The sequence below is a fragment of the Orbicella faveolata genome, unplaced genomic scaffold (assembly GCF_042242905.1).
Source record: "Orbicella faveolata isolate gen_17 unplaced genomic scaffold, um_ofav_v1 contig_4, whole genome shotgun sequence".
Classification (NCBI taxonomy): domain Eukaryota; kingdom Metazoa; phylum Cnidaria; class Anthozoa; order Scleractinia; family Merulinidae; genus Orbicella; species Orbicella faveolata.
The window spans coordinates 10,275,001-10,286,399 of NW_028301569.1; the positions used below are offsets into that span (position 1 = coordinate 10,275,001).

General features: G+C 39.8%; 2 protein-coding genes across 2 annotated transcripts in view; both read right to left on the bottom strand.

Annotated features, from left to right (window-relative positions):
• Positions 1–2,896, bottom strand: part of LOC149101401 (TNF receptor-associated factor 6-like) — a 2,898-nt gene extending 2 nt beyond the window's left edge. The window contains exons 1-3 of the mRNA XM_089276130.1: positions 2,729–2,896; positions 1,695–2,600; positions 1–1,144 (exon numbers count right to left, since the gene is read on the bottom strand). The exon at positions 1–1,144 is cut by the window's left edge and continues 2 nt beyond it. Of these exons, the coding sequence (XP_089132256.1) occupies positions 650–1,144; positions 1,695–2,447 (1,248 nt within the window). The 5' untranslated portion in view covers positions 2,448–2,600; positions 2,729–2,896 and the 3' untranslated portion in view covers positions 1–649. The remainder of the gene's footprint in view (positions 1,145–1,694; positions 2,601–2,728) is intronic.
• Positions 2,897–3,658: 762 nt separating this feature from the next.
• Positions 3,659–10,885, bottom strand: LOC149101402 (TNF receptor-associated factor 6-A-like). The gene is made up of 2 exons (XM_089276448.1): positions 10,662–10,885; positions 3,659–4,517 (listed from the first exon to the last, which is right to left on the bottom strand). The coding sequence occupies exons 1-2, from the start codon at positions 10,817–10,819 to the stop codon at positions 4,439–4,441; spliced, it is 237 nt and encodes a 78-aa protein (XP_089132574.1). The 5' UTR covers positions 10,820–10,885; the 3' UTR covers positions 3,659–4,438.
• Between the last annotated feature and the right edge of the window lie 514 nt (positions 10,886–11,399).

Genomic DNA, 11,399 nt, shown 5'->3' on the forward strand with positions numbered 1-11,399 from the left:
CAACTAACCTTTATCTTTGTTGAATATTCATAGAATACAAGTAACAGCAGTAACTGTTCATCAAGCGATGAAAGACATCATCGTTTCGAGCTAAAGGCTAGCCATAAGTGTATGCATTGGGGGCTTACTAGTTAAGGACACTTACGGCCTCATGTACATACAGTTAACAAATGTATCATGTAAAGAGTAGCAAAAATACTAACAAGCTCAAATCTTATATTTAGTTCCAATCAAATTACTTCTAGTCATAGAAAAATTAATCTGCTGATTAGTACAAAATAAAATGTACAAATACTCGCTTCTCCTCTCACAAGTCGGTTAAAATATAGGCAAATGTCAATACAATTTTATATTTCAAGACGCTGTGCAAAATTTCTATTGTTACAAAATAATTCATTCATTTCTAAAAATACAAAGTGGATTAAAATCGACCAATTTCACCTTTAAAACAAGCTAAAATAACATTTTTGTTTCCTAATGTCTCCGCTAACATAATTGACGAACCGCTAGACGGCAGCATAAAAGGACATTTCATGCCTAAAATGGGTTCAAAAACAATTGTTTAACTTAAAAACGCGCAATTAATATGTAAGCAATAACCAGTTTTGAGATGGCATAAAAAACCTCTACGAAACTATAAAATAACCAATTAGCTACAAAATTCAACTTTGAGGAATAATTTGTCGTCCTTCACATACTGATCATGAGGGCCGAAAACCTCTTCAATTAAAGCAAACTTTACAAAACCGCATCCTGTGCAAGAAATGGCTTCAGTCGGCTTCTGAAACGCTGACAGGTTTGGCTTGGCTTGCATGCTTTGGCTGATGTGGCGTTTGCCGCCACTCTGATCCAAGATGGAGAGGGTGATTCTTTGAGTAAATGGCCATCTAACTTCAATGTTATCAAATTTTCCCATCATCATGTTGACAAAGATTGCCACGTATCTGCCACTTTCATTTTCCACTCCATTGAGGTAAACCCTCATTCCAAGCTTGTATTCATAGCTATCAGTATGAATGGCTGAACTGAAGAAAGCCATTGGCTCTCCATTGGCATCCCCTTGGCGACGCTGTTGAACCTCTGTTATTTCCAAAATAAAAAATGTTTCCCTTGGATTCATCTTGTTCCTTGTAACCTTTTGTGACTCGACCCTGAGAATAAAACACAATCTATTTCTTACTATTTACATTACACTGTTTCCCTTAACATCCTATAACGGTGTCAATGTTGTTGATTAAAGCTATCGTTATCACTTCTTTAGTCGCAGTTCACTGCAAGTTTAATTCGATATGATGTTGTGCACACATGCATACATATGAAAAGCTGCAACTATTAATCAGATGAGAATGTATTTAATAAGAGATACGCTAAAAGATTCCACCACCCATATTATTCACTTTTGCCATTTGCGCCTTAAAACTGTTAAAGTGCTAAACGTATCCCTCTTAACAGACAATTGTAAATAAAAACAGTATTACATATTTGGTGGTGGCTGGCATCTTTTTGTTCTAGTGTGGTTTCAGCATTTACGTTCACTGACATAATAGTTGGAAATTTACATCGACTTGCATGACCCACAAAAAAAAATCTAGCAAAAAAAAAATGCTTTCAAAATGGTTGAAAAAGTGTTGATTACCGAGGTATCATGATTTGACAATGTATTTGATTTCCCATGCAAATGTAGTATGTGTAACATCAGCTTGCCTGTCAAGTTCCTGTTTCCACAATTGCAGTTCCTGGCGACTACAGTTATGTTCCACAGCCTGCTCCGTCTGACCTGTAGAACTCACTCCATTTACGTCGGCACCATTGAGCTGTTGGTAACATGGAGGCAGGTCTTCATGTTCTTCTAGCGTCCGCTCTCCAGACGGTCTCGTCTCCTGAACAGGGTGACGTACTTCTTGGCTATCTCGCGTCTGCGATCCATCCAGGACCATCTCCTGAGTGGGCTGGCTAGGTCCATTAGCCCGTGCACTCTGCTGGTAACGGGGCTGCTGCTGTTGTCCATTCACCAACTGACAAGCAAATGATTCCTGAATGGAGGATTCTTGTGTGGACACATGCCCTTCTCCATTCAGCATGGAATGGTTTAAATCATTGCTTCTTCCAACATCGCTCTGCTGGTAAACTGACTGCCGCTCCCGCGTATTCAATCCTACAGTCTCCTCCATTTCTGGGATGGGACAAGATATTTCACGGACTTGTCCACCAATTGCCATTGGGTGGCTCATTCCATCACCCTGATCATCATTAGCCTGCCGCTGGCAGACTGGCTGCCGCTCAGGTGCACTCAACCAATGGCCGACAACAGCAACTTCATGTACTTCTGGGATGGAGCAAGATATTTCACTGGCTTGTCCCCTAATTGCCCTGAGGGAGCTCGATGCATTACCCTGGCTATCATCACCCTGCTGGTAGGTTGGCTGCCGCTCTTCTCCGTCCTGCATGCTTTGACTGAGATTCTGCTCCTCCTCCTTGTCAGGGAGAGAATGTCCAACGCCCTGCTCGTCATTTCTCAACTCAGGGATCGCCTGCCCGGCAGGTAGCTCAACCGGAGGAGAGTTGTTGCTTGGGACACAGCCCTGACCACCATCTCTGTGCTAGAATAATGAAATACAGACAAATGACTTCATTCATACAGTACTGCTGTGCTAGTTGAGGATAGCACAAACAAATATTGCGAATAGAACAGGAGCATGTTGAAAATTCCCACTGGTGGGAGACTGACCGTTCGGATATCCACAATGCACTGCCGGGGAGTTAAGTGCGGGACTACCGCAAGGAAATCCTGCTGATAATAATAACCCAAAAGATATTAATGATAATAATTAATTATAATAATGATAATGATGATAATAATGATAATCATGATAATCATAATGATAATAATGATAACAATGATAACAATGATGATAATAATAATAATAATGATAATTAATAATAATAATAATAATAATAAAAAAATTTGTGAGTCTGTTTTTAAAAATATAAAAACCGGAGAAAAATAAAACCGGAGATAAAACCGCAAGGAAATCCTGCTCTTAATAATAACAACAACAGCAACAGCAACAATAATAATGATGATAATGATAATAATGACAATGATAATGATAATGATATCAATGATACTAATGATAATAATGATAATAATGATAATAACGATAATATTAATAATAATTTATTTCTGGCGCATTACATCAAAAATCTTAATGCTCTTACAAAAAAGTTATAATTAAGGATCGAGGGTCCTTTACAATAAATAATTACAATGTAAAAAACTCAACAAAGAACAAGATTGGCACGCTTAAAAAAAAAAAGTTGTGAGTCTGTTTTTAAAAATATCAAAGCACGGGGCGCTCCTCACGATTAACGGAGGGTCATTCCAAACCGTGGGTGCACAGGATGAAAAAGCGCGACCATAGATTTTTGTCCTAAACACCGGCCTGTACAGTCGCAGGTTGTCAATGGCGTTTGAGCGACGGTTGAGGCAAGAGGACCTCAACCAAGGGCCTCCAAATTTCGAATCCAGCATCCAAAACCATTAAGCCACGCCGCATCGACCGAGATGATTCAACGACACGTATTTTGCTGTCTTTGCCAAATCACTGCCTTACTTAACAAAGATAACACCTTTCTTTCCCGATTTCTAGCCAGCTGTCAATAAAATTATTCACTATAACGGAGGTATGAAGAATATTGAGCTGTGTTGTTTACTTCGTTGTTAAAACTGCTTGTTTATACCCAGATTACGCGTGTGTTACTTGGAGGTCGCAAGAATCGTCAAGTGAGGTTGCAAGGGCCGGGGTACTAAAAAAAGGGTAGGTAAGGTAGATAGGGGGGTATAAATCCCATTTTCTGGCCCAATTTTTCCCAGATTTCATTCCCATCTTTTGCTATGATTCCCAGTCCCTGTGACCAAAATCCAATTTTTCCATTGAAAGTATATGCAAATTGCACTTCCAAAGTTACCTCAGCCGGCCCCTTTCCAACTACTTTCGATCATAAATTCCACAAAGGGCTGTCGAACATGCGATGCTATCTTTTTGGGGGTCTCATTGACTTCTTCAAGTGAAAAATAACTAACAAAAAACCCAACAATTCATGCAGTCCTTTTCCTAAAACAACGAAAAACTCATGACGCGAGTACACTGTTTGCAATGCATGTGGGAGAGCAAGAGAGATCAACGAGAAAAGCAAGTTTACCGGGGGGAGTAAAATTTTCGTCCAAGTTTTTGTTACATTAAGAAGTGAGCAGGGTGTCAGTTCTACACTCATACGCTCATTTTCAAACCACAGTCGTTATATTACGCGCTTCCAGAGACCAACCAGCCACAAAAACACAGGAATGAATTTTACTTCACGATTTTGCGGCAATCATATTAACGCACAAAGACATTTTTTGAGCCATACACAAAGAGGGGTATATGCTCACATGTTCTCAGGCAAAGAATCCCACACTTAACTCTGACTCTAACAAAGGTTCATTATCAACAGGGCATCTGCGTGGGCCATTCTCCCTTTAAAACGTAAAAAATAAAGGTTACATTGAAACATTTCTGACATCGTCTTATATTAGTTTCTGTGTTGACTCTTCTATTGTGGTTTATTTTAGACATATTAATTCAACTTCAACTTCAACTTTATTATTAAGGCTTTCACTATTTTTCCAGTGTCGCAGTTTTCGTTTGAAGCTTAACGCATTTCTTTTAATCAATTAAATTTTAGCGTGACGTTAGCAACCAAACATTCCCAAAATGTATTTTTAGAGACCCAATCGAAAGCGGGTGTGTTTTGTGACGTTACCTTACAAAACAATTTTAATTGGGTCTAGACAGATCATCACATTCTTGAATGCATCGCGGCGTTGTCGAATTCAGTTCTCAGTTATTTCTTCTTCTCGAATCTTCAACAAGTGTTCTTCGACCAAAATGAAAGCTCCATCTTTCCGGCAAATCTCTGTGATTCTTCGTGTAATCATTGATGACCACTGACGCCAGCGCCTTTCTATCACGCATCTTTAACAACCGTGACCGCTGATGTTATGTGCATGGCTAGGAACACCCAACTAGCAGATGTTTTATACGGGACTAACTTTTGAAGTGTTGGTTGTGGACAACTGTGGCACTGATCGTCGTAGTATGAAAGGAATAGTTAACGTTTTCGCATTTGTGAGTGACATCACGAGTCGCCATTAATACGAGCGATGTGACAAAGGTCGATTATGGACGGTTGAATACGCTTGTGATTCGATCGAAGGCTTCATCAAAATATTTCGTTTTTCTACTTTGGGAGTTTTCACAGCAACAAACAATGTTCTGGTACAACTTCTGAAGAGGACAAAGATTCAAGTATGTATTTCCATGCTTTTTAATGACTACAACATGATATTAAATGTTTTAGCTTGTGTACTCTGAATAATACTTTTTAAGAGACGTTAGTGACAAGTTTGTAGACGGATGTTTTTAGCTGAGCGCTCTAACAACTTCATGTTGCATATCTGCAGCTAGAAGTAATTGCGTTCCTGTAACAACAGAATGAATACCTTTGTGCAACGCTTCCCCCTGATAAACTTTCATTGCAAACAAAACTATTGAAATGTACCATTTCAAACTGATTTTTGAAGTAATAAGCTGCACGCTGCATGACATTTTAGCAGAATTATTCTGTGAAGAGATATTCAAATCCATGTTGTTGTTGTTTTTTCTCTCTCTCTGTCCAACATTTTGAACTGACTGCAGCCCGCACTATCAATGGGGCACTTTTCCCTCGCGTAAAATACTCGCTTGAGGCTTCAATAAGTCTTCCCGTCAAAGTTCTTTAATAATTTCGACTGTGCATAAGCATCTAGAAGATGTTGATTTTATAGTATGCTTGATCTCGGGAAATTCTTCAACTGGAAAACTTCTGGTATTTCGACGTTCGCTGTTATGGCTCTGGTGGTATCCACAGAACCTGTAGCCAAGCAACTCGTTTGAATCAATATTAGCAAAACAAGAAACAACAAATACAACAGTTGTGGATGGGACTTATGATACGCTTGGAACATTGTTTAGTGAAGCGAAAGTGGTGAACTTTTATTTAAACAGCTGAAACAAAAATGTGCCTTCGAGGCAGCTTTCGCTGCAAGCTTTCGACTCGTCGGTGTTTGATTTGATAATATGTATTAGTTTTACGTGGTTTTGTTTTTTAATATTGTCTATCTTTAGTTTCTATGTCAACGGATTTTGTCAATCATTTGTGGTTTCCTTGTTACTTCTCCTTGTGCTCTCTCTCAGAAGAATTGAAGGGATCAAACTAATTTAGTGATTACCTTGACTGGGTTCCCTTCGTAGAGGACTCGTAAATTGTTCCTTATGCAAACGTGCTGTATCAAGATTATGAGTCTGAACTAAGGGAGAGATATGTTTTCGAATGTTTCTTGCCGTCTGAAAGATATGCACTAGTGGCAACTCTCTCTCAAACTAAACACTGCATTGTCAATCTATTTTAAGTCATATTGAGAACGATGTTGGCATTTTTAAGACAGTCGCGACTGGTATGTAACTAACTTTTGATCCCTTTCAAATTTCAAGCTTAAGTCTAATTTTAGTTGAATTTACGAGTTAGATCGGTATAGAATGAATTCAAGTTTTACTGGAACAGTTTCGATTGTCCGACTAGTTTTTGTTGACATGAACATTTTCAAACTCTCATAATGACAGGAGAAGAAGTCGTCTGCAATTTTACCTTCAATTCGCCATCTGCGACTTCGACCGGTTAGTACTGCCTGCTAGTTGGAATTGGACTATACGTAGTTCTGTAATCGATTTCCCTCACCGGTTCTTGCAAATCCATTTAAGTACCGTCAAAGCTATTAAATCATCTGCGACTTCGACCGGTTAGGACTGCCTGCTAGTTGGAATTGGACTATACGTAGTTCTGTAATCGATTTCCCTCACCGGTTCTTGCAAATCCATTTAAGTACCGTCAAAGCTATTAAATCTGCTGTGAAATAACACTCTCGAAAGTTGGCAGGATGAGAGTGCTGTTCGTTGCTTCTTTAGACTTGAAATGCTAACCTCGATTGAAACTTTAGATAGACGACTTTAAGACTGACATTTTCTGCAACATTCTTTGAACCAGTGATTCTTACGAATACTATATTTTGACATTATAATTATAGTTAGCATACTTATTCAGTACTCCAAGAGTCGGCAATGATGTACAATAATAATGCGCGTCAGTGAACATATTTAACTGGAATATGTATTTTTGCAGTTTATGTTTTACATGATTTTATTTCGATTTTTTGATTTCCTGAATTCGCTAAGCAAAACATCTCCTTATTTGAAGTTAACGAGTAGAATGCAGAGAATTCCGAATTGGTCAGTCAAATTTGAAGTGGCATCATAAAATTTAAAAGATAGAACATTCCGGTGCCAAAGAAAATATTTCCAAGTTTGATATCACAGTATCATTTCCCACGAGCAAGAGTCAAGAGTAGTATTCGGCGATGCTTCTTTATTCTTGAAATGCCAACTTCAATAGAAACCTTAGATAGACGACTTTAGGACTGAAATTTTACTCCAAATTCCGTCTGACGCAGCGATTCATACGAATATTATATTTTGACAGTTCAATTATGTGTCAATCATCAAGTTCAGCTTTAAAGCATACTTAGGGTCCGGACGCACTGGATTGACAAAATTTGTTTGGCCCTTCCAAAAATCTCGACAAAATTTGTCTCTGCCAAATTTTTAATTTGTCAAGCGTGGGCGCACTGAATCACAGCAAAATATTTGTTAACCACAAGTGTCAATCACATGGAAATTAACACCATCGCTTGCGCGCTTTCAATTTGATTACATGTAGTCGTGAAACTTGCACTTGTACTTGTACTCGGCTGACTCGGGTGGACATACGGATGTACAAATTGAGCAGAGCTTGGTCCTGGAGATGTGCTGGAACGTTAACGTAGACTTGGGAACCGTGATAGTTGTACTGTGCGAACGGATCGTCATGGAGCATACCGAGGTACGAATCTTACATGTTTATCGTTGATTGCCGCGCAAATATAAATTTAATTTTGACGGGCTTCGGACTGAAATACTCCGACTAAAAATAGAGATCAAATTTTCTTGATTGACATTTTCCTTCAAATCATGGCTTGTAAATTGACAAATCTGTCAAATTTCACGCCTGACAAAAATTTGTCCTGCTCCGAGGCAGGACGACGGCGTCTCTGAAGTTTGGTAAGCCTTGACAAATTTTGGTAAATCTAAAAATCACCGGACGCACTTGTCTCAGGGAATTGGTGACAGAGTTTTTCGCAAAATAAACAAAAATTTGCCCAGTGCGTCCGGGCCCTTATTCAGTACTCTAAGAGTCGGCAATGATTTGCAATAATAATGCAATCAGTGAACATATATTTAGCTGGAATATATATTTTTGAAATTTAATATGTTTTACATGATTTTGTTTCGATTTTTTGATATCCTGAATTCGCAAACCAAAACATCTCCTTATTTGAAGTTTACTAGTAGAGTGCACAGAATTCAAAATTGGTCAGTTAAATTTGAAGTGGCATCATATTCTTTAAAGAATTTAAAGGAGCATTCCGGTGCCAAAGAAAATATTTCCAAGTTTGATTTAGTATCACAGTTTCATTTCTCACGGGCAAGAGTCACAATTCAGTAACGTTTAGAATTTACATCAAGATGTCCAGTATGTAATTTGCTGGCCGAAATGACCGGGAGCCGGTCAAGGTTTTCAAATCACTAAATGACCGGCAGTGTGATATTTTTCTCAGATTTTTAAGGCATCGAAGGAACCCATCCAATCCAAACTATCATATGTCGATTAAGAACTGCCAAGCGATCCAGAAAAGCTGTATAGATCGCAAGTCTAACGCTTGGTTTACGCTAGGCTCAGAGAGCGAGACCATCGTTTGTGACACAGGATTTTTTTGGGTCGACTGCCGATCACAGTTTTCAAATCACTAAATGACCGGCAGTCCTAGTTTAGGGAATCGAGCGAACTGATCATATCCAAACAATTATATTTCGAATAAGAACTGCAAAGCGATCTTGCAGATTCTTGTTCTTAATCGACATATGATTGTTTGAATTGGATGGGTTCCTCCGATACCTTAAATTTGAGAAAAATGTCAGACTGCCTGTCATTTAGTGATTTGAAAACCGTGACCGACAGTCACAAACCAGCATAAACCAAGCGTTAGTCTTGCGATCTATACAGCTCTTGTGGATCGCTTGGCAGTTGTTAATCAACATATGATAGTTTAAATTGAATGGGTTCCTTCAATTCCTTAAAATTTGAGAAAAATATCAGACTGGCGGTCATTTAGTGATTTGAAAACCATGACTGGCAGTCGACCCAAAAAATCCTAAGTGTCACAAACCATGGTCTCGCTCTCTGAGCCTAGCGTAAGCCAAGCGTTGGACTTGCGATCTATACAGCTCTTCTGGATCGCTTGGCAGTTCTTAATCGACATATGATAGTTTGAATTGGATGGGTTCTTTCGATTCCTTAAAATTTGAGACAAATATCAGACTGCCGGTCATTTAGTGATTTGAAAACCTTGATCGGCTGCCGGTCATTTAGCCACAGCGAATAACGCTACGCGCTATTCGCACGGATCGAATCAGATTACAGCGGGACATAATTGGACTTAATTGGTTTTTTCTGCTGGACGTGTGTTAGGAAGTGTATCAACAGTCTGACGAATAGGAAAAAATGGCGGACAAAAATTAAAATATTTTTGCGTACTTAGACTTGCAAGTATAGAAATGTCCACGACATTTGAAACTCGAGTACGGAGAGCGCGATCGCGCGAGGAAGATGACCACAAGGCAGGACTACGGATAAATGCTACAACAGCAAAGTGCCGAAATCGATGCTGAAATCGTGTCGTCGTGTCGCGTTCCCATAAACAGCAAATATCAAAACGGCAAACTGAGATATTACAGACATGGGTCAAAGTTAAAAACATGTCACATGTTTTCAAGCCAAAACACTTGCGAAAACCTATATGACAGCAGCCTCTGCTAAATGCTCAAAATTATGCAGTAACGACGGTAGTAGTAGTAGCAGTAGCAGCAGCAGCAGCAGCAGCAGTAGCAGTCGCAGCAGTCGCAGCAGTCGCCGTCGCCGTCGCCGTCGCCGTCGCCGTCGCCGTCGCCGTCGCCGTCGCCGTCGCCGTCGCCGTCGCCGTCGCCGTCGCCGTCGCCGTCGCCGTCGCCGTCGCCGTCGCCGTCGCCGTCGTCGTCGTCGTCGTCGTCGTCGTCGTCGTCGTCGTCGTAGTAGTAGTAGTAGTAGTATACTTTTTTTACCCTCGGATTGTAGAGTAGCTTTATCAACTAATGTCTCCGAGCATTTCAGCAGCACAATGGGCAAAGACCAGACCACAACACCGGGAACTTCGTGGTGAAACAACGAGTAAGAAAAAGATGGCTTAAGTGATCGGTAGTTCGAAATTGGAACTTTGTCGACACCAAATTAATCAAAAGTTTGCCTTGGTTTTGAAAAATGAATATTCAAACTCTACATGACTTTCTATACTAACGAAAAATCGAATTTAAAACAAGTCAAGAAAGTAAATGAAGTCAAAATGAAATCGGAACTTCGTAAATAACACACTATTCTAAACTCATTCAAAATCGTACCTCATCATACAGTCTCTACAGAATCTATGTCCACAAGTTGACTGCACTAAGGGCTCTCGAAGCTCTAAATAGCAAATAGCGCATTTGTCGTCGCTTAATTCCTCTGCGGCTGAATTTAATCCGCGGATGCTTGAAGCTCCGTTCCTGTAGGAGTCCATATCGGAGGTTTAAAATTAAAGGGAATATGTCCTCCAAACGGAGCAGCGTACGTAGTGCTAGTTCACTCAACGAGGCCGGCGTCTTATAAGTGCAAATTCCGTCAAAGTTTTGCTCACGTGACCATCGGTCATGGTAACCATCCAATCAGGCCTCTCTTCACGAGAATTTACATACGAAAACGCGTCGAAGCGATTCCAATTTCTTCAATAAAATCTTTTAGAATAAGCACCAATGTCTCAAACGTTAACACGGGACGAAGCACGTGTGCAAGTCGTTTGACAGTTGATGAAAGTTGGCAGCGAATCGAATCGAATCGGTGTAGTTTGTGGAGGTGCTTGACAAAACAATTTTAAATAGGCCTAGACAGATCATTGTCGCATTTACTTTCCAGTTATTTGTTCTTTTGGAAATCTTCAACATGAGGAGTGTTTTTCGACAACAGATGAAAGTTGACTTTAATCCAGCAGAAGTCTGTGATTCTTCGTGGAATTATTAGGGACCTTGTATTGCTACCAGCGCCTTCTTACAGCCTCGACAGCTGGTAATTTGTGCATAACTTGAGCTTCGGGCTGCAAGTTG

What these genes read in the sequence shown, in the direction of transcription:
- LOC149101402 (XM_089276448.1), bottom strand. Translation starts at nt 10,819, where the DNA reads ATGGACTCCTACAGGAACGGAGCTTCAAGCATCCGCGGATTAAATTCA. An exon ending in TGTAGAGACTGTATGATGAG is followed by an intron (nt 4,518 to 10,661) that starts GTACGATTTTGA and finishes TACGTTTTAAAG; the next exon opens with GGAGAATGGCCCACGCAGAT.